The 22,882-nt window shown below is 41.1% G+C and overlaps 1 protein-coding gene and 1 long non-coding RNA gene across 4 annotated transcripts in view; one reads left to right on the top strand and one right to left on the bottom strand.

Moving 5' to 3' along the window:
- Nucleotides 1–22,882, top strand: part of LOC130522573 (prostaglandin F2 receptor negative regulator-like) — a 46,333-nt gene that overhangs the window by 15,192 nt on the left and 8,259 nt on the right. For all 3 annotated transcript variants that reach the window (XM_057027092.1, XM_057027094.1, XM_057027093.1), the window contains 7 exons: nt 1,148–1,570; nt 10,883–11,029; nt 11,129–11,289; nt 12,006–12,126; nt 12,394–12,613; nt 12,706–12,893; nt 16,449–16,556. In XM_057027092.1, coding sequence (XP_056883072.1) covers nt 1,148–1,570; nt 10,883–11,029; nt 11,129–11,289; nt 12,006–12,126; nt 12,394–12,613; nt 12,706–12,893; nt 16,449–16,556 — 1,368 coding nt within the window. The remainder of the gene's footprint in view (nt 1–1,147; nt 1,571–10,882; nt 11,030–11,128; nt 11,290–12,005; nt 12,127–12,393; nt 12,614–12,705; nt 12,894–16,448; nt 16,557–22,882) is intronic.
- Nucleotides 19,949–22,189, bottom strand: LOC130522574 (uncharacterized). Its single transcript, XR_008949649.1, has 2 exons — nt 21,921–22,189; nt 19,949–21,836 (listed from the first exon to the last, which is right to left on the bottom strand). It is a non-coding gene; the product is annotated as an uncharacterized LOC130522574 (long non-coding RNA).

The following is a 22,882-nucleotide window of genomic DNA, read 5'->3' as shown; positions in this document are numbered from 1 at the left end:
TCTGAAATTAAGTTTAAGCATTTTTTGTTGGTTTTTAAAATAAAAACCTTTGATTGCAACAATATAACGGGACATTTTAATTAGAGTGGGTACCAAATGATCCCTGACTAACTTTTAGCTAGGTTTATAGTTAAGTGTGCCAATGATCATGTCTTTTATTACATGGGACTTGCAGCTGTTGTAATGTATGATAAACTCTGTGTCTTCTGATGCAGTAATGTTTTATGAATTGGCACTTGTCTATTTATTTTGGGGTAAAATAATTGGCTACATTTGCATGCTAATAGATATATTAGCATTAGATATGAGGCAAATTTCCATGCTCTTTTGGCTTTTGAAAAGGATTAAGTTTGAAGTTTCAGTGGTTACGCATGTCTGAAACTGCAGCTACTTGATTGGTATTTATTTAGTTCAGTTTCAGTCACTTTAAAATCTTAAAACTGGCAAATCCTAATCGACCAGTGAATTCTGTCTGTAATCTAATGTTTGGCCACATCTTGAATTCTGTAGACTCTTTCTTCAATTTACATTGGCTACATCTTTAAACTTTAGAGTCAGCAATTAAGTTCTTATTGGCCTGTTGTTTCTTATGTAGACTCAGACATCCCAGTCATGGTTAAAGAAGTCTGTTCTCTGCAGTTTCGTTAAAGTTGATTGCCACTATATTGAATTAAACTAAACACGCTCCTGACATTAATATTAAATTGTCATTGAGTGCAGGCTAAACACACTGTCTTATTTGGGCAGCTAAACCAATAACTTAGCACATTAGCTAATGAATTGGGCAATTTCTATCTCGGCCTGTTGCCCAAAATACAAAATGTCACAAAAATGTGGAAGCAATGACAATATGTAAGAAAGTAGCTTTTCAATATAACCTAAAGATTTTATGAAGTTCTTTAAGGTTATGATCCATATGACATTGAGATGTTTGACTGTTTATGCTTAAAATAATAGCTTATTCTTGCCGAGTCAAAAGCTAAATTAGACATGGATGCAATTTTTAAGCTAATCATTTGCAGAGTATTTGTCTGAGCATTACTTTGGGGAATCATTAGGCATTCATCAAGAGTATTTTCTTCAAAAGCTATCTGGTTTCTGCAGTCTGCCGCCTCTAACGTCAAGATGATGTCTCTGTCCTCTCAAGGTCAGTCCCTCAGTGTGAAGGCTTCATCATCCTCCTCCTCCTCTTCCTCTCTGGTGCTCTCCCCGGGTAACACGCTGGCCCTCATCTGCTCGGTCTCTGCTGATAACCTGCCAAGCCTCGCCCTGGAGGTGAGCTGGCTGGCAGACGGCCGCGACATCATCACCATGGAGCGCAGCGGTGTGGTGATCTCCAACACGACCATTGGTGGAACACAGGGAAAACGTGGGGACGCTAACCTGGAGAGGACGGGATCTGGGAAGTACCGGCTGCTCATAACGGGGGTGAGCGGTGAGGATGGTGGAGGGTATGCCTGCAGGGTCCGAGCTTTCATCGAAAAAGGGAAGAGTGCGGGAGGAGGGGGGAGGTGGCACATGGCTGCCGAGAAGACGTCATCTCCCCTGCTGGTGAAGGTGGAGCAGACCAGTGAGTACTTTTTCACTTTTAAACTGATCAGACCATTAGGATTCTTGACACTTCAGCTTTTCCTGACCAGAACCGTGTCCAGAATTCACACTTTAGCCAACTATTTTATCACCTTTTTCAATCAGTCTGGTTTTCTGTCATCAATAGCTGAAATTCACTGTGGGGTGAGGGTGAGACTAAAAGAGTTTCCTGAAGAAAATGCAAAAATAAGAGTTTTAGTAGGCTGGAAAGAAGAACTTTGGTCATGAGAGTGTTCGTGTGTTTGGAAAATGTACTTCGTGACAGTGCCGCAGTCAGACGGATCTTGAGTCTGGGGGCGAAACTATTTAATCCTCTCGTCAGCCTGTCGACTCCTGCTGGGAGGACGATTGATTAGTCATGCCTGTCCTGCTCTCTGCGACCTCTGAGTGTGTAGCCTGTGCATCTGTGTGCATGCATGCTGCCGAACATAGCAGACACGGTAATCAATTACTGACACGGTGGGTGGTCGTTCAGTCTTTTTCTGTCGTTTTATCCCTCATTCGCTGCGACTGGATTAACAGGACATGTCGTATTTCCTCTGAGAACAGAGTCATTTTGCAAGGTGTTATATCACATACTTGGTGATAATACATTTTATTGCTCCAATTCACACGAGGCTGAACAGTTAATTGAAGACCGTTGGTGTGTCATCGCCAGATCGGGTTATCTTCTATTGATGTTTGATATAGAATCAGACCAAACATATACAGCATTTTTGTCATTTGCTTTGTCTTTCTCTCAACCACTACATCTCTTTTGGGTCATGAGGGTGTTCTGGAGCCTATATCAGCTGCAAAAGCAGGCCAACCGTTTGGGATTTCTGTAACTTGCTCAAGGGTACCACGGCAGTGCTCTGAAGGTGTCCTTCACATTCCAAGCTTGACCTGCAATGGGTCTTGAACTGAGAACCCCCGTTCTCAGCACAGTCCCCTACAGAATGGGCTACAATCGTCCACTAATTTGTATTTTATGTTTTTTCCTTATTTATATACTGAGAAATGTGTTGGTTAATATAATCCTATCAGGACAATTGTACATTTTAATTGTTGCTAAACTGTGTTTATACAGAGCTGTTGTCATTACCTTTGACCACCCAAGTTTGCATTTACACTCATTCACATGCCCATGGCACAGATGGTGTCACAGGGGGTCACATGCTCATTTGAAATTCTCTTTGCACTCCTTGCTACACCAAAGACGTAGCTCTAGACCCTTTGCAGTTCAGGATATTGCGCGAGGCCTCTAAGACATGTTGACTGCATGTGTTCAGATCAATGACCTTTGTATGACTGAGCCTGCCCTGACTTATAACTCATCACTAATGAGTTGATGGACATTCATTAAATCTGCTCCATTTCCTGTCATTTTCTATACGAAAAACGTAAAAAGACATAGAACCACAACTGGTACCATAATCTACTAGTAGCCTAAGTAAAGCCTGTCCTCTATTTATAATGTTGATTATCAGATTGCATCATTCCAGGAAGCGACCATTCATCAACTCGCAGAACAGGAGGACACAACAGAAAAATGCCGAGTCATTTCAATATTGCTGATGTAACGATCCATTTGCCCTTATCATCCATGCAATGATGCAATCAATGAAAATTTAATGAAAACCAGTTTGAATTATCACCTACAATTATTAGAACAGCACACCAATTTACAGTCTGTCGTGTCACCGCTAAAAATGCATTTCCAAGCTTTGGAGACATAGAGTTGGACAAGAAATCTGGTCTACCATTCAAGTTGAGCTTATTTTATGTCGTGGTTTTCTGGTGACCTTAGTGGATCTCTACTATGTTTATTTCAACCGTTTGCTCACCTTCCAGAACATGACCATTGTGAATGAGAAGATCCAAATATCACTTTCTGCTTTGTCATCCCGCGATGACTCCCCAACAATGTGGATGAACCGGTCTATTAAATAAATAAATACTTGTATACACGCACTTCAGCTGCAGGTTTCATTGCTATGGGAATACCCATGATTGTTTAGTTTTTTTCCTTTAAGATTGCCTTTATAAAAGTTTATTGTGAGTTTTATTTTAATTTAGCCAAGTGGCATTTACTTTTATTACCTTCCTTTCCTTTGGGGTGCACCATTGTGTGTACAGAAAAGACTTTAATGCCAGTGGGTTTATTTTAGTGCTTTCTGGCCATAACAGTGCGGCCTCACTTCAAAAACACCTGTGTACCGTTTCTCTTAGGGGTTACAGGTGGATGAGGCAATTTATAGTGGGCATTTTTGTCTGAGAATCCAGGACTGGCTCTGATTCCTGACTTTAGTTTCCAGTCACATTTGAAGGCATCACCAGTGGTGGTCTGCCCGGGGGAGGAAAATGAAAAATATATTTATACAAATTCAGTTATAAATGTTTTTACCTGCTAATGTGTGCCTACATGTAATGAGGAACTCTGTGTTAAGGAGTTAGGACCCGACAAGCCTGGCCTCACAATCACCCGGCAGACCACGGGGACAAAATGAAGCCTTCAACTGGAGTTTTCGCAATAGTTGGTTCGAGTGTTAGTCGTGGCTGACGAGCTGCGGAATAGACGTAGCCTTCTCAACAACTGCCCACCCCCTCGACTCACTCATCATATTACACTCGTGTGCATGAATGTTCTCAGTCATCCAGGTCAATGAGAACTCTTGGCTTAAGAAAGTTCAACTGGACCTCCTTTAGTTTTTCAAAGTCTTTTTCCCTTTTCACCTCTTCATTTCTGAAATGAAGCAGCCGTGTGGTGAGAGGTGAAATGTCTAAATGAAAGTCCAGTTGAATTTTCTTAAGCTACACACGGTCACCCACTGTCGATTTTAGAGATTTAGCTGATCACCAATGAGAATATTGTATTTGATTTCCTTTCATTCTAAAACACGGCTGGAGCCTTATATAATTGTAAATGGTTAATTTGCTGTGAAGCTGCTGATTTTGAGGAGATTAATCATTGTTGGATTACAGTCATTGTCTGACTGTTGATCTAAATTCTTATACTGGACTAGACAGCGAAACACAATGTCACTTTGGCCTCACCAAAATATTTTTTATCCAGCCAACACTGCGTACTGCATGCAGTGCTATACAGTAAAGCTAACCACAGGCTATGTGGTTTTAACAAAGATCAACAAACAAACTACACACACAACGACTAATTTCAGACAAGGATTGTGTTGTTAAAATTTTGGTGATTGTTTCCTCCATATGCATTAGTTCAGCATTCTTGTGCTGAGCCGTTGCAGAACCACTGCTATCTCTATTCTACTTTTACCTCTTTGTGTTTTCTAGTGAAGAATGTCAAATATGGGCTTTGGTATTGCAATTACTATGAAGAATTCACAATCCCACTGCGTTTATTTGTAACATGACGGTTATAGTGATTAAACATTTTAAGTTGTGACTTGGACTTGACTGAACTTGTGGGATTTATCACTGCCGGAACAAGACTGTATCCATTTCAGTCAAGATGGGTTTCTTAGCCTTTTAAATGCTCATCTAAATTTTATAGGAAATATTGAATCAGATATGGCTCCTTTCTCTGGTGTCGAGTGTTTCCTCCTGCATGTGAGAGTCCAACAGTAGCAGCCTTCTACAGTTGTAGGCTCCTAAAGCCTTGAGGATCCTTGTTGCATTTAGAAATATCAACCGTCCATTAAGGACAGGCACACGCTCACGTGACTGAGAAACTGTGGTGTGTGTGTGTGTGTGTGTGTGTGTGTGTGTGTGTGCGCACGTGCGTGTGCACGCGCTGCACTAAGTGTGTGATAGTGAAGTGGGGCTTTCTCCAGAGAGTAAATGCTTGAAACGGTCTCTTTGTATGTGTGTCCCACATACTGGTGGTACTCCTACAATTTAGCCTGGGGGTAAGCATTCCTGCATCCTGCATCTGCTGACACACCAGTACTCCCAGAACTACACTTCTAATTAACTGCAGTTTGTTTCATTCTCACACTTTGTAGATAGGCTAACATTGGTGTGCATGCATGTGTTGCCTGCTTGTGGTGTGTTTTGTCACCCAGTCAGTTTCTGTTCTATTGACAGGTACGCTTGAGCTTCCCCTAAGCGTCCCGCAGTGTTTTGCTGCCTACCAGCAAGCACAAAAAGAGTTGGAAAACCAGTTTAGATGCACGCACGCACACACTGATAATCTAGGGTGTGCTTGTTATTCAGGATTTCACCCGTTAATTTTTATTTGTTCTGCTTTTTCCATGGTGTATTTAGCTGAAGACGTCATTTGTCCTCCACCACGTTTAATTCACGTCAGTTTCTATGAGATGCCTTTGTGTGGTTGAACCACCTCCATGTAATCGTCACTATAAACAGATGGCCAAATTTGAGTAAAATGAATTGTCTTGCCAAGATAAGCGTACTTTGATGCTAATATATTTTCATTGCCTACGCCAAGAAAGTTATGTTACTGCCGGCGTTTGTCTGTGAACAAAGTAACTCAAATGAACAAATAATAAAGGTTTGGGGGATTTTCCAAAATGCCAGAAGGACCTTTGATTGTCCAAAAATCATCTCAAGATCAATGCCAATGGGGTTTGATCATAAAGGAATCTATTATGTTACCTAACCTTGTATTACTAGTGTGTATGCTCATCTGTGTTCCTGTATGTATTTATTTATTTACTTATATATATATACTATGGGTGTATGTCACAATGGAGACGACCTGCTTCTCTGAGGTCTGGGCTCTTAAAGTGTTATAATAATCTGCTGCAATTACTCCCATTCTTTGAATGGTTGTTTGCCATGTGACCTACAGTATGTCTGGGTGAAACCAACCCTCATCATCACCTGGCCGAGGATGCAGCCTAAGATGCACAGCTAACGTCGTGTTAAAGACGTGTAGCATTTAAAAGGCTGTTTTTCAAACTGCTCAAGCTGTTGCTCTATATTTTTTCCCGAGGGTCTATGCTGCTACAGACCTCAGAAGAGGTGGCTGCTGTTTCTCCTGCGGTTGCACAGCTTGCTTTCAATTAGCTATTAGATGCTTTATGAAGTAAAAAGGTTTAATCGGGCCCAGCAACCACTGGAGAAATGTGCAACATTCAATATGAATTGATAAGAGGTTGACAACATCATGGATTACAAAGAAACCAAGTAGTACAAATTGAATCAACAGCAACAGGATTCATCAGCTCTACTAGAGGTTGGTTACTGTCTGAACTATTTTTATGCATTTTTACTTTAACATTATCTTCAGTACTGTTGCATTCGTGTGTATATTTTTGTAAACATACCTGGACCTGTGTTTTGCAGACTAGAAAATTAAAGCTGTAAATTAGGCTTTTCCTCAGTGAGGTATCTAGTAATACAAATGTGTCACAGCTCCTCCTTAATGCTGACAGGGAGGAGGAGGTTCAGACCTGAGCAGGCACCTCTCCCAGGACTCGTCCCAGCATGACTGAGAGCGAGTGCCAAAACCTCCGTTCCAACATCCTGGAATGTCTTTTTTTTCTGCCTTCTGTCCAACGAGGACCAGGTGGAGGATATGAAAAGAACGCATCGTTTAGCTCAAGTTAAGGCAGTGTCGCTCCAAGCTGCATCCAGTTACAACTCCTTCAGGGGGGTTTAGATGTCCGTCTCTGGAGGTGTCAGCATGGACAAATGTACCAGAACTTGGCTTGAAGCCAGTTCGATGATTAGCAATTAACAACTCCTGTTTAATTTATGCATTTGTTCTCTGTAGTATCACATGAACAGCTTGTCTTGTCCTGTTATCTGGTGGTGTTTTGTTTCTAGCAATGCTGCATTTTTAGCTGCTACTACACAAACAGATAAAACATTCAAAGGTTACTGTAACAGTCAACAAGTTCGATGGACTACAACTTTTTTAAAAATAGTTTTTGGACATTATTGTGATGATAAATGAGGAAACTTTAGTCTCCCTTACATACATGTTTACTGTTTTGCTTGGTAAGGGTTTTCAAACCAAAATTGCATTAAACAAGTCCCCATTTCCCATTAGGGAAAAAAAACATTGGCACATAACGGTAGAAATTATCAGGAAGCAACACTGAACTCCCAAAGAGAGATTCCCAGCCTTGTTTAGACATTTATACAAACTAGCCTGCCATCTGCTAATGAGCAACTGACAGGATGAGGAACTTGGCCAGAACTGTAAAATGATGCTGTGCCTGTCTACAATTACAAAGGGATGCAAGTTCTAAAGAAAGGAAGCTGCAATGTTCCAGATCAAATATTTGATATTTGGTTTTTATGATAAACATAGATTACACTTCACCTACACTTTAACTCCACAGACAACATAGAAATAAGTGGAAAAATGTTGTGTATGTCTGAATGGTGCCTGTATGTGACAGCTTGAGTACAGTATCCAATGCTGTCGCCCTTCTGTTCAGCAAATCTTTGATGGGGAAACCCACCAGGAAGGAAAGTGATGTAATAATACATCGATAGAATCCTGTTTGTCCTTTTTCTGGGTTTCTAATCCAATCAAAAGGCTAAGTTTTGACGTTAAAATGATTATTTTCATGTACCGTGCATTTCTGCGTATTGTTAATCTCTACAGGTACTGGTTACATTATTGACTAGTGTATTTTACTGCTCTTATGGTCTCAAGTCCTACAGGCACGCAGGGAGGAAATACTAAACATTGCTTAGCCGATCTGTTAGCAGTGCATTCATATTGTTCATTAGAAATGTTCATTTTCTGACTATGGAGCTCGAGATAAGATTCAGGAAACTGCTCTAGAAGTTATTGTAGCAGCAGTTCTTTTATTTTCACCCTCGCTGCGATAAAGCAGCAGTAGGAATCATTCTGGAAAATCTGTTACTAGAAAACTGAAAGAATTGTCACTCAGTTTGTCTTCCCGGGCCATTCGGCTCGAGATGCTTCCAGCAGCCTCCCTGCACTCCGACAATATGTTCTTCAGTTACATTTTGTTGCGCGTAGCTAGAGGCTATGCAGCTTCTGGTCTCCCTGATCTGTAGCATTTGTGCTGTTAAACTGGAGAGCTTGTGCGTGATGAAGGCGCCGCATCTTCATCACACCTCATGTATTATTTCAGTAGTATTTATTAGTTGTTAAGCATGATAGGGTAACTAATCTATTTATCCACCATGTAATGTTAGTGCATGATATTATTTTTATCTTTGCTTTTTGTACTGTATATACTGTTCTTCTCACTCACAGAGACTTACTTGGGTTTGACAAAAGCAGGGGAAAGTTTTTATCACATCTGAATATACACACACAAACCTGCAGTGAAACCTGAGCAATTTGCATGTCTTTAGTTGTTTTCCTTCCTGGAATCTCTACCATGGTCAGCAGCTGGGCCGGTTCCACAGTTATGCTTAGATCCCCTTCCCCACCATGTCAGGAGCTTGATGTTGTCATGACTCCAGCCCACATGTAAGTGAGCCTCACTGACCAAACACATTCCAGCGCAATGCTGGTTTCACACTTACGCAGTCCTAATAAAACATCCTGGGGTCGCACGTTATCATGTGCTGTGCATGTGTTTGGGCACTGTAACACTCCACACTTCTTGGAACTATTTACCAGACGTACCTTAGCATTAATAATGCATGAACCATTTCCAACTACTGCTGTAATACAGCTTGGGAGGCACAAACACATTCCCTTAACTGCCCTCATTTTTGACCCAAAGCTGGCTGCAACAGATTGTGAAAAGATGTATTTTAAATGCTATTCGCATTCCAAGTGATTAAATGTGCTCTTTAAGATGTTCAGATAGTCTGCGTGCACCGTATCCAAAAGCTATTTAGACATTCAGGAGCCCAAAATTTTCTTTTTAATGATTCATGTGATTCATGATGGATGTGATCTGTTGTTTGCCTATTTGCACTCCTGCCCACTAGACAGGTGTAGAATTAGAATTACGAGTTAAAGTAGCAGCTTTGCTTAAAGTCTCCCATGGCCCATAAATTTTCCATCACCGCTCAACAGAATTTTAATGATGGCAAAATATATTTGCTGACTGTGACATTCATTCACTCCAGACATGCTGATAGAAATGTGCTAGTTTATGATATTTTTCCTATAGTTTTGGCTCGGATTCCTTTTTAGTTGAAGCGCTTGTGCGGAGTGCTCTTGCAGTAGGCACTCGGTCTCCTTGCTAATGATTTCCACTGTGAAACAGAGAAATGATGAATGATATGTTTAGCGCACACTGAAATCCTACATTCGGCTTCCTAAAACGAACACAGGAACTGGGATGCAGATGAAAGCAGCTTATTTGGTTGACATTGACCTATTTTTTTCCCCCCGTTCTCCGAGCCACAAACTAATCGAGCCTCTTTCAAAGCTTGTGTTCACAGTTTTGCTTTGAAATACTGTAAATCATGCAGAATGGCAGGAGGAGCAGTTCATGCTAAAAGCCTACTCAGTCATGGGGAAACGACCCGAGGTCGGTGGCATCACTGACGGGTATATGACTTAATCTGTCTCAGGTGTTCCAGTTTGCAGTGCAAAAGGCACACTGATGCTTAATATGAATAATATTGGGTAGGAATGCGGGGTGTAAAAGAGGGAATGCTGCAGAAGAAAGACATACTGTGGCGACAGAGCTGATGGCTACGGAGATTTTACCACAATACAATACCATTTTTTTGACAAATTGTACTGGCCATGGGCAGGCAGTGAATACATCACACAACAGTAGGCAAGCTTTTGTCCAGCATATGGTCAGGAGTGCCACCATCAGTTTTACCAAAATACTAGCACTAATATGTTACTGAAATAAGCAGTGTGTACTTGTCATTCTGTGTGTCTCCAACAGATGGGTGCGGCATGGAAGCCTCCATGTATGTGTGTTGTCCAAATTCATCAGCGAAAACTGCTGCTAAATAGAGCTTTGCTCTGATGTGTGTGTGTGTGTGTGGGGGGGGGGGGTGAAAATGCTACTAAAAGTAACTAATACCGTAAGCCACATAAGAGGTGTAGTTGATGACAAATAACAGACCAACATGTCTATTAATGTGTATTCTATTTAAAATAACACTAAAAATATAAGTCTGGCATTCTAAATCCAGGAATAAATGTCTAAAAACAGGGTTTCAAAATTGCAATTTTATTCAACTCTTGGAAATCAGAACCTGTCCCATGACTACTTTAGTACTCACCCGTCTAAGCCAATTTATGCTTCAGCATTTCAGGTGTTACGTACGTTAAAGTTAAATGTAGACATTTTGAACTAGTGCAAAGTGCCCCGCTCTATCTTTATTCAGCATGTTGTTGTGACAAGAGTACAGTTACCTGATTTTTGAATGCACAGTTAATCCTCTCATTTTTCTTCCTTAGAACCAAACTTCACGTTGAATCTGGAATCCATCATAAGCCCCCAAGGGACTTCTGAACGCATGGAACTGGCATGTCGCGTGACCAATATTACCCATTTGCCTCTGGGAGGTCGAATAGGTGTCAACTGGGAGCACACTGCTCTTCCTGGTAATTTAATCACACCCTCTCTTAGAGATGGGAATGACCCTGTAAAGCTTGTGCGTTACACTTGAGCTCATGTGTTCTAATCTTTCTAACAACATGCAGGAACAGGTGGTGATCCTCAGAACGCACATGCCATTGGCTCCCTGGATGACCAGGGCAACCTGTTACCAGGGTCAATTTATTCAGACAGGCTGAAGAGCGGTGTAGTGTCTCTAACCAGAACCCAACCCGACACCTTCAAACTTCAGTTTATCCACACACAGGTAACAGAGCTTTGAACGGGACATATACTATATGCTTCTACCTTTGATCTTTGATCACTGGATAAAGATGGCGCAAAAACCCTCCCAGATCCTTAACTAATGCATTTGTTGATTTACCTGCTGTTTGTGTAACCCCCAATTTCCACAAAAAGCTCCAGACCTCCAGACCTACACACTGTGTAGCAGATACGCTCCCTTTCTAGGGAGTAGGTGCATTTCTTCATGCCATTGTCTGATTTTGATTAAATGCAGTGATCATTGTGCTACCATGGAAACCACATATAAAGATATGTTAGTGCTGTGCTGATAAAAAGCATAGTTTCTATTAAAGCTATTAATAATGATAAAGGACTGTACAAATTTCTTTCTAGATCACAATATATCTTTAAAACATCATTATTTACAGATTTTTGTTCAAAAAGTTCTAGCCAGAAAAAGACACACTACAGTAATCCTTGAAGAATTTAAGATGTTTTATGAACAGCAGTCTCAAGGTTTCAATCTAAAAATGTTGCTAAACATATACTGAACTCTTAGACCTAATGCTGTAAAGCTGATGTAACAAGAGAAATTAATAGTATAAAAATGTTAGATATGGATTTTAAGTTGTAAAAGTGCAACCACAGCTGTGGTTCTGTGTTTATTTTGAGGGTGAAACGTTTTGATTGCTTCTCGTTTTAGCTGAATTTGAACGATCGCTCATCTTGTCTCTTTAGGAAGTTGACATGGGTCTTTATGCTTGCTCCGTGTCTGCTTGGACTGTGAACAACCGGGGCAATTTCGTGAAGATCTCAGAGCAGCAGAGCTCACCTCTGACTGTGCAATGGGCCATCAAACGTAAGGGCGTCTACATATCTCTGCACCTTGTTGAGCCTTTAAAGTCATGAGAGATGCACAACAAGGAGTTGGCTTTTGCTTTTGAACAGTCAATACAACTCCATGATAGATTATTGATTTAGATTTTCATCACAAAAATGTGCCTTTTTTAATTTTAATGAATGAAGCTATTTCCCCCCTTTTTAAAAATGTAGTTCTAACTGAATGAGGACGCAAAATCTCTTATCTGTTTTGGAACTTTTTTGCTTTGGATCCTGGCATTTTTAGGTCCCTCTCTAAATGTCATGGCCAAGAACATCCGTGTGGTATCGGTGGGCGGGGCTACATTTGAGATGAGCTGCATCGTGTCCACTGAGAACCTCGGAGACGTGGGCTACTCTGTGCTCATCCAATCACAAGAGAGCCTGAAGAGCAGCGTGAGAACAATAATGACGCTGAGCCCCGACAGTGTTCTGCAGCACGGCGGGGCAACAGACCCTAACAGGAGGTCCGCACGTTTTTCCACGTGAACCTTAAAGTACGCTTACACAAACCACACCTGCCTGTTGTTTTGAAACGTTCTTCCCGTTGTGTCCTCAGAGACAATCTCGTCCTGGCCAAGTCCGGTCCGGCTGAATTTAGGTTCCGACTCTCTGGCGTCCAGCTGTCTGACAGAGGTTATTACTGGTGTGACATCACAGCGTGGACTAAACAGCAGCCAGGACAAGCATGGACCAAAGCCACCAGTGCGGAGTCCAACAAAATCAGGATTGACTTCCAAGAAAATGGTGGGTCTAACTAGTTATTTAAATTTTGTTTACGTTTCCTTTCATGGGTCTAAGAGCGTTCTCCTGATTTGTACATTAGTTTTGTTGATGATGTCTGTAGCTTCAACTGCAGCCTAGTGGGGTGTTTTGAGCACAATTGGTAGGTACCAGTACGCTCTTTTTGGTTTGGTTTTCATGGCTGGAACTCTCCCAAGTTGTGCCGTCAGTCTAAGCTAAATGCACTAACAGTGTTGGGAATATGCATTTATTCATTATGGTAGAGAAGATTGCGTCCCTCTTCTCAAAAAGGGCTATTTTTATCGTGCCGCTCTCTCGATCAGCTACAGCACTTTACACTGCAAGTGTGCTTTCATCCATTCATTCTCACATTCATGCAGTGGTGACAGCAACTACTTTATCTGTTGGGGGGGGGGTGCGCCTGCCCATCAGGAGAGGCGTACATTCGTTATCGTTTACACAGTGAAGACACAGAGTCAGCAGCCATCTAGGTGTTTAGAATGCTCTAACGTGGATTATTGTGGGGAAACTCATAAGACTTCATCATTGAATCAGCAATCGGTATCGGCACTGGGGCGATACGTTCACATTGTCTACATCAGTTACACAAAAGATGCGCTTTGACGTGTCTCATTACGTCAACTTTTTGTCCAAACATTAGCCTCGGGATTATCAACACATGAAATGTGGTTTTGTTACAGCACCGTTCCCGACAGTGAAATGTGGCGCGTTATTGTGCCCTGATATCTCACAGCTATTAATCCGACCTGATTTATTCATTTCTTGACAGCCATTTTCTGGCCAAAGAATGAATTCATCTTTGAAGCAATCTCGAATGTGGCAATGTCTCTGGTGACAAAAAATCCTCCTTTGCCCAAACATGTCCTCTTTTTGAGAGGACACAGATCCTCGTCACAGATTTTATCCTAGTCGAGCCTCAAACATGTTTACATTGAATTTCCTTTGCATTTCTCTGTTTTGTTCGCAAAGTAGCCCCCCCAAAGGCACCGACTTTTCAGGTTACCCTACGGTTAGTCGACTACCATAATAGGAAAAAATAGTCTTAAAAAAAAAAAATGCTTGTTGCAGCCCTAATCAGCATGTAACCTGGAAACAAACCAGTAACGATGGTAGTGTTCTGGATGTTCACGGCTCTAAATAAGTACTTTTTTTCCTAAAAGCCGTAAATTCCTTAAGGAATCATTAGTAATGTAATAACATCAATGGAAATTCTTTCAGGCCTCAGAAATGTGGTGTTTAATGCAGGGTACATCAGCATTGCAGGTAAAATGCTTGTGTCTCTTGCTCATAATCATACAACAGTACAAATCAACATTAATTGAAAGCAGATTTCAACTCTTATAGTCCCCTTTTCACTTCAATACAAGACTTACAACTTGTGTTTTCTATGTTTCTGCTTCCTCCAAAACTATATACCAGGTTAGTTTTGAACATTTTGAGACGTACACATCTTCCACCCACACCCTAATATTCTGCAGAGATAAGGATGCACACACCTTAAGCCCTCTGACGCCCACTACAGCCTCTGTCCTAGTTAACTTTCTTTGATCTGGCTGGAAAGTGGGGGGGACAGTGGGACAATGGGAGGAGGAGATGGAAATAGAGCTGCAAAAAGCAGAGGAGGAAGAGGAGTGCAAGGGAGACGAAAAGTGAAAGGTTGGAGAGGGAGAGGAAATGAAACACGAGGCGGCACGGACATCTATTCGGTCGATATTATGGGCCTTTGTGAGTCTGTTTGGATGTGATGAAAGAACTCGACATCCATGTCACTTGATACCCATGGGTAAAAAAAATGACACAAAACTGTGGGTCATGTTATTGTGATTATTTTATGATTATTGCACAATATTAAACTCGTGCTGTGTAGCTAAGGCAGTGTATATTTTACTTACAGCATCCTGTGCCATCACTAATCACAAATTGTTTTTAAAACCTTGAGATTTGGAAGGCAGGGGCAGAAATTTTCATTAAAAAATTCCTGGGATTTGCATGGATCAATAACAGAAAAGTTCATAATTGATCCTCAAAGTCCTGAAATCTAAGATAAGAAGCATCTGTTATAAAAGCACACTTTGATAGGTTTTTCAATTCTCTGCCACAGAAGACTGCTTAATAGCATCATTGTTGCCACAATGTATGCACAGAGTGCTTAGCAGAATAAATAGAATCAATTATTCACTCAATTTCTGTTTTATACCCCAAATTAGAAATGCCCCAGAAAACTTCATACAAAGAGTAGTACACATGGTGGATCCCTGTAGACAATGAAGCTTTCATTAAAATGCTGCTGACTGTACACAATGCTCTGCTGGTTGGAGATATAGGCTTGAAATTAGATTGTGTATATCATAGCAGGCCTGTGCAATAATTCTTCTAAACCTATTATTTCCTTTGATATGATATAATGCATGTTGAACATACCATGCTTTAGGGTCAAAAATGTGTAACAGCTATGGCTTATCTCTATCGATTGAGCTACAGCACAAATGAGGTTATCTTGAAAATGAGCTCCAGCCTTTAAGTGATGTTTGTAGGAGGAAGAAGTCCTCCAAGACTGTAAAAGCAAAGAGGTGGGGGGGAGACACTGAACATCTGATTCCTCTCTGGGGAGGGCAGGAGCCCGTGAGCATCACTCTATCTGTATTTCTTCTCCCCATCATCTCGCTCACTCTCTACCCGTCTCCCTGTGCCTCTCGCTGGTTCTCTGGGACATGTTCAAAGTGAAGCCCTTTGGCCAATAAGACAGCCACATGGATGTGCACCACTGCTTTCCTTTTCTTTTCTTGTGTGTTTATATAATCTTTCAAGTGTGTGTATCCAAGTTGAGCATTTAGAGTTGACCCCACACAGAGCTGGCTACACATACTTGCACTCACAAATTCTTCCAACTTCAAGCTGAGCTGTTTTCACTCACCCCTCATACTTGCCTTAGGGGGTGGAAATTCTCTGCACCCTGTGTTTCTGGCTCATCTCCTACAGTTCCAGCTGTATGTTGAACGCTTTAGATGTGTTTTTATCTTTTCCTTATATGGAAACGCCAAGTCTCGTCAGAACATTTACTGTTAAATTATTCAACAACTTTCTGACTTTCTTTGTTTTTTTTATGATACCATACTGTAATTATGAAGTCTCAGTTTTCTGGTGTCTTTCTATTTTTAGATTTAAATCTGACCAATCAGGCATTTCTAAGGAGATGAGCAGAATTATTAAATGAGCAAACATGGACTAGTTGGACTAGACATGGAAGTATTTAAAAGCAAATCAGGACAGTAAATCTCAGTTCCAAATGCTAGCTGAGCTCTTTGCTGTATAACTAATTATTTTTCTCACTCTCTACATATAAGAGTGGCTGTTACCCACTAAATGCTTAACGCCCATCCATTAACACCCATCAATGACACAGTGTATGTACAGTATGTTTAAAAGCGACTGAGATTGAAACGGTTTCTCTGAAGTCCGTGGAGCTTTTCTGATGTCTGCTGCTGTTGTCATATTTCTGAATAATGCTGATGTGAGCTGATGTGTCGCCATTTTCAGGCCCTTCGTTCTCCATTGCCATCCAATCAGATGTCAGCACTGTTTATCCATGGGAGACGGCCAAGTTGGAGTGTTCACTCGGTGTCTCTGGATCTTCACCAAAGACTGGTACTACAGCAAATCCACACACACACTTTTTTTTCCCATTTTTAGTTCATTTTTGTCACGTCACATAAAGTTGAAATGTGATGCTAAAGTAATAATTGATGCATCTAAATGTTCTCAAGTTTTTCCAGCAAGAAACTACATCTGACTCTTAAAAACCTTTTAATATGGTTTACTGATTGGTTGAACTCTAGATTTTTTGTCTTAAAGCTTAACCACTATATTCCTTTATACATTGACTGTATGCACTGTAGGTTAGTCTGCAGATCCCTCTTTCTATCCCTCTTCCCCTTCACTCTTGAAATATGTGTTTCATATACAGGCCTCCTTCCTTTTCCCCCTCATTATTCCATACTCTAAATTGAACAGATCACAAGACCTCATGCATCACTTACTGCCTCCCTCTTCCCATCTGTCACCATCATTTTTCGATCGGCCTTTCCCCCACTGTGCATCTTTCTTTACATAGTGGCAACTGTGTTCTCAGACCAAGTTTCTGTCTGTGTTGGCGAATAGGTGTGTGTGTGGGTGTTTGTTTGTGAATGCATGTATTTGCACCTGTATCCTCTCAGGACATAAAGTCGTACACGTATGATGCTCATGCATAAAAAAAGACTGTTGGCTGCAAGGACTGGCACATCTCGGTAGTTGTGGAGCAGGCTGTCAGAATGGAAACTAATCCACCATCAGCTTTGCAGCTGACAGAATCGTCATGCATTGACGTAAATGGTATGAGGGAAGCAAAAAATGTGTTGCTGACCTTGGCAGGCGATGTCTATCAGTGGATTTAGAACTTGGATTATTTGCAGGTGTTATTTGTCAACAACTTTCTATTTGGTCTTTTTTCTTCTTTTTTTTTTAAACTTCCCAAATCATTGGAAGTAAAACCATGAACCTCCACTTTCCATTATTGTCAAACCACATAGAGATATGCAGCCAGAAGATTATTTTTTATTAATTTTGGTCCAGGTGTATACAAGCTTGGTTCCTCAGTTACTCAAAATAGGTGTGAGCATGTGTGCATAGTTTCTCGTTATATCAGCCCTGTGAGGACCCCATGGGAGACCTGGAACTTGCCTGAAGGATTACAAATCCCACCTGCATAGGGATTCCATTAATGCAGCCAGAACATTTCCAAGAAGGTTCAGGAACCGTGCAACAGATGTTTCCTGGTCTTATCTAAAAGTGATACAAATGTTAATGTGTTTAATATATTTTTGGTATTATTTTTTCGCCTATTTTTTTTAACATTCATTTAAATAGGTAAAATTAACTGAGAAAAGCCTGTCAGTTACAAGAGGCCCAGCAGACCCCATACATTTACATAGAGACAAAGATGTTGAAGACAATCTTGATGTGTGCTGGAAACAGTAAAAGTGCAAAAGAATCAACATGTCAGCTAGGATTTGCTACACTCTTCTTTAGCGTGTGAAGCATTGAAATGACTGAAAGTTTGAGTGTTTGGTAAGGAGCTTCAGTCGTGGTTACATGCTCCTCCTCATCCTGGATCCCTGATGTTCAGGTTTTCACAGTGTGTGAGTTCATACTTCCCTTCCTTGGAATACCTGTACTGACATTTTGCTTGCAAGTTTCCAGTCCCAGCACAGTTTGGAAGCTCTATTATGATGTTCCTGTTCCATTTATAGTAGGAATTCATCATTCGTGTCACTGTACTATGAACTTAGTCATCAGTTAATTTTTTCTTGACTGTCAGGACAACAGCCAAACTTCAGGTGGACAACACCTATTAACTACATTTTATAATCTGGGTGTGTTTAAAGCTGCACCCTCTTCCTCTGTACAGTATTGTCCTCAGTTAGTATGTCAGAGTGATTTCATCAGGTACTCAGTCACGTACCCTTGATGACCTGTTATTGCCAAAACCTCTGCTGCTCATTGTTCTGAGACAATGAGACACAAACCCTTACTTGCAAATGACTTGCAAGGTGATGAGTGTGTGTGACAGACATTCCTAAAAATGAGTTTCATGTTTGAGTTTGCTTTTACGATGGCGATACAGACATGAAACCCCCCTCCCCCCTGGTGTCTCACTCCTTAGTCAGCGAGGGTTGGAATGTACATAGTTAATTAAACAAATGTAAGTACTCTACTCACGTTTTACCTGATTTTTCATATTTTAGCTTTAAGTATCACAAAGCATCCATCTATATGATATCAGGGTCATTAGCAGAAGGCAGTTTATTGTTATGTATATTTAGATATGGAATGCAGAATGCATTTATGATACAGTTTATCTTGTACTGATCTAGGAACAAGTAGGCATCCCATTCCTCAGAATTCATGTTTCCCAGAGTCATTAAGAATGGTTAAGTTCAATGTTCACAGTAATACACCATAAAATATGATGAGACTATAATTCGGAGGTAATCTGGTTGATGATGCTACTATGTCTCAAATAATTTACTGATGTTAATCCCCTAAATTCCTCTTCACACAAATGCAGAAAGTGTTGCTCACAGATTGTGTAAACCAGGTTAGAAATATGAAGATTTATCAGGGACGGCATTCTTTTGCAAGTAGTTGCACGTTTTGGCCACTCATTCCTTGAATGCTTGCCGTAATGACAGGTCTTTGACACACCCCTCAGTTTCAGGTACCAATATATTGCTTTTTAGCATCTCCTCATGGTTTGGCCAGGCTTCTATTGCTGTTCTGTTATGAATTTTAAAAACATTTGTACACTTTTTGCAATATGTGTCCAAGAAAACCTTTGTGGCCAAATTCGAGTCTTGCCTCAGCTGATTAATTGCAATGTATGACGTTGTTAAGCTTGTTTTACTGCTCTGACTTGCGAGCAGGAATCAATCAATCAATCTTTATGTATATAGCATCTTTTACAATCAAAATTGTTTCAAGGCGCTTTCCAGAATCCCTGGGCCTAACCCCAGACAAGCAACAGTGGCAAGGAAAAACTCCCCTTTAACAGGAAGAAACCTTGAGCAGGACCAGGCTCATGTAGGGGGACCCTCCTGCTGATGGGGGGGGGTAAAGAGAGAGGAGAGGAGAGGAGAGGAGAGGAGAGGAGAGGAGAGGAGAGGAACAGGCACAACACACAGTGAGTTTGCTTAGATCGGGAAGCCTCAGCGGTCAGCTGTTACTTTGGCTGTCCTCTCAGCCAAGATTATAACCATGTTCTCTCTACCTTCCTGTCTTTACTGTAAAAATGGTAGAAGCCTGAATGGGTTGTCCTCCACATTAGTGTTTCGTTACATTCGTTTCTGTGAGATATCATGTCTGCTGAATCACCACTATGATGGCAGGTGTGCAGTCTAATGCATGCTTTAGGATAGTTACATTAAAAATGGCTAAAAGTGTGCCTCTCCAAGATTTTAACCTTGATTGGTGTGCAGCACATAAAACAATATAGGAAGCACTTAGTTGAAGGGGACAGTTTTGTTGGAATGGTACATGTGATATTTAATTTCCCTTTTATCTGCATCTGTATGCTGCATCATGCTGACAGTACACTCCTGAACCTTGGAATTAACACAGCATCTTAACACAGCATCTTACCAGTCAGTAGCCATGAAATGACATCACCTTATGAGATTAAAAAAAACAAAAAAAAACCACTTTGACTGGCAGTGCTGTGTCTTTTCACACTGCAAGTTTTTTTTTTATTTGTCTCTGTAGTCCTTTTGTTAAAATAACAGCATGCCACTCTGTTCTAAGAAAATGAAGCTTTGTAGGGCGGAAAAAAATAGACTCATGTCAAACACCTGCCATTGTCAATTCATATGATGTCATTTCGAGCTAAAACAGACCAAAGAATATGCAAATCATTCATTTCCATACAGTATTATTATCCCATCTGTGAGTGTGACAGTCAAGAGCTCTTTAACAACCCTGGGAGGAATGGCTAACTGTCCACTTTTACATACCGGTAGTCTAGAAGCAGAATTTCTCTTTTTCACATGGCTTTGAGCCGTGTTAGTGTTACACCTGCTTTTGTTTAATCAGATTCAGACTATTGTCACTACAGAATGAACACAATACTACTTAGTAAGTCTCAGTTTAGCATATAAGAAAAAGCTAAAATAAGATTAATCAATAAAAATATAAAACCTTCAATAAAATACAAAACCTTTACCAATCAACAGGAAATGACTCAATATAGAAAACTATACAATAATGCAAATCAGTGAGGAAAGAAAAACAGATTGCACAGAGCCAGAAAATTAATTGGTGCAAAAACATTTAGTATGGACATGTGGAAGATGTAGCAGCAGCGTTTCAAAGTATACAGTATGCACGATGTTAAAGTGAGGAATGCAGCATCAGACTCAATGTTGTTCCGTATGCAGTGGTGGAGGCGGAGCCGTTCAAGAGTGTGTACCTTGACCTTTTTGCTTGGATGCGGCGTAGCCACCTTCCAGAAGGCAGCGGTGTGAACAGTTCCTGGTGGGTGGTTCCATGGAGGATAAAGGCAGCTCTGTCCCTGCATCTGTTGGTGTAGATGCAGGCCCGTGTACAGACTGTCCCACCTGATGCGGAGTCTTCTTCTCTCCCGTCCGTGTTCAGTCCTGCCCTCCACAGCTCCCTCAGGAAATAGAGGCTTTCTTAATAAGAGCCGTGGTGATGTTCCAGGTGACAGTGTCAGAGATGTACCGCTAGGTGTTTAACAGATGGTCTCCACAGCCACGCCGTTGATGTAGAGGGAGGAAAGGGTTGGTGGGGGCATACTTGAGGAAATCCGCAGCCAACTCCTTCATCTTTTTGGTGTTGAGAATGAGCTTTCTGTCTCCAAAACACTGCTTCAGATCTTGCACTTCCTGCCTGTACACTGTCTCATCTCTGTGGATTGTCAATCCATTCACCACTGTGTCGTTGGTGTTCTTGGAAGTCCAGGACCCAACACATTGAGGGGGTTCCCCGTTCACTCTGCTTGGATGCCAGTTTCTGTGCGATAATGGTATGAAATGTAGAACAAAAGTCCAGGAGCTACAACCTCACATAGGTGTCTTTGTTCCCTGTGCGGGTGAGATCCTGGTGGATTACGGTAGAGATGCCGTCAGTTTTGGACTGCCTGTATGCGTATTCCTGTGTGTCCTCAACTACGTTGATATGGTTGATAGAGGCAGATGTTGAGTGCACATGGGCAGTAATCATTGAGATGGAATATTACCTCTGGCACAGGGATGACTGTGGATGTCTTGAGGCATGGTGGGACTCTGGTCCGGGACGTAGAGATGTTACAAATGTCCAAAACCTTTGGTGATCATGGTCCTTCAGAAGCCTGCCTAGGATCCATCCCATCTAGGCCTGAGACATTCAAGGTTATTGAGACTTATAGGTCTTCAGGGCACTGTGTAGTACTCTGTGATGTGTCTGATGCCCTTGACTCACCTCGTGGGTTGAGATTTTAAAGGCTCTTAGATCTGTCAGGCATATGTGGACTTTATTCTGTCTTTGCGATTCCTTCTTCCTGCTTTGAGTATTGCTGCATCTCTGCCCCTGAAAGCAGCGTCTTGGGGTCTCAGCATGGAGCACACCTTTGCATTCAGCCAACGGTTCTGGTTTGGCCTGATGGTGATGGTCATGGAGGTGGTCGCATTGTCCAAGAAGGTCCAGATATTGCCATGGACAGATGATATATACTCCTCTTTGCAGTTGCAGCCTCCTGAAAGATCCGCATGAAGAAAAGTCATAGCCCATCTGGCCACACAGAGATACATTAAAATAGTTTAATCAATGTGAAATCCAATGCAGGTTTAGTTTGTTACACTTGGCTCATCTCTTACAAACTGGCTCCAGCTTCTTCATTTTTGTGAGGTAACGTCTATTCAGGCAATTAGTTTCTCCCTCTACAGAATCCTTCTAGGATCTTACCATTGATGTGACTTGCAAAGTTGCATCATAGTAAAGGTCAGCCAGGCATGTTTAAATGAACACAGATTCACTGGAACAAGATTAACAACCAGTTCAATCCAGTTGTGCATAGGAGTGTAAAAGCCAACTTTCCTTTAACAGACATTCGCGACATTAACATGTGAATTTTCTTCCACAATGTGATTTTGCTAATTCTGAGCAGTAAAGTAAGTGATCCTATTAAAACATATCTGTACATGCATCAAGCTATCAATCAGAATAAGTTTTAACAGTCAACATGTTTACATGAGTTTTATTTGGATGTATTTCCCATTTTTGGTTCGATTTACTTCCATCATGTAACCATGGCTGCAGGCTATTTAATTTTAAGCTTTGTAAACAACTTTTGTTAGATTGGAATGGAATTCTAAAAGACATTTCATTATTTTGACCTTTAAAGCAAAACTAATAACTGTCCAAAAACAAGTGATTTAGAAGTA

Source organism: Takifugu flavidus, chromosome 3 (assembly GCF_003711565.1).
Source record: "Takifugu flavidus isolate HTHZ2018 chromosome 3, ASM371156v2, whole genome shotgun sequence".
In the NCBI taxonomy this organism is placed as follows: Eukaryota; Metazoa; Chordata; class Actinopteri; order Tetraodontiformes; family Tetraodontidae; genus Takifugu; species Takifugu flavidus.
The sequence above is the reverse complement of the archived record's forward strand: the minus strand, read 5'-3'. Positions and strand labels throughout refer to the sequence as shown.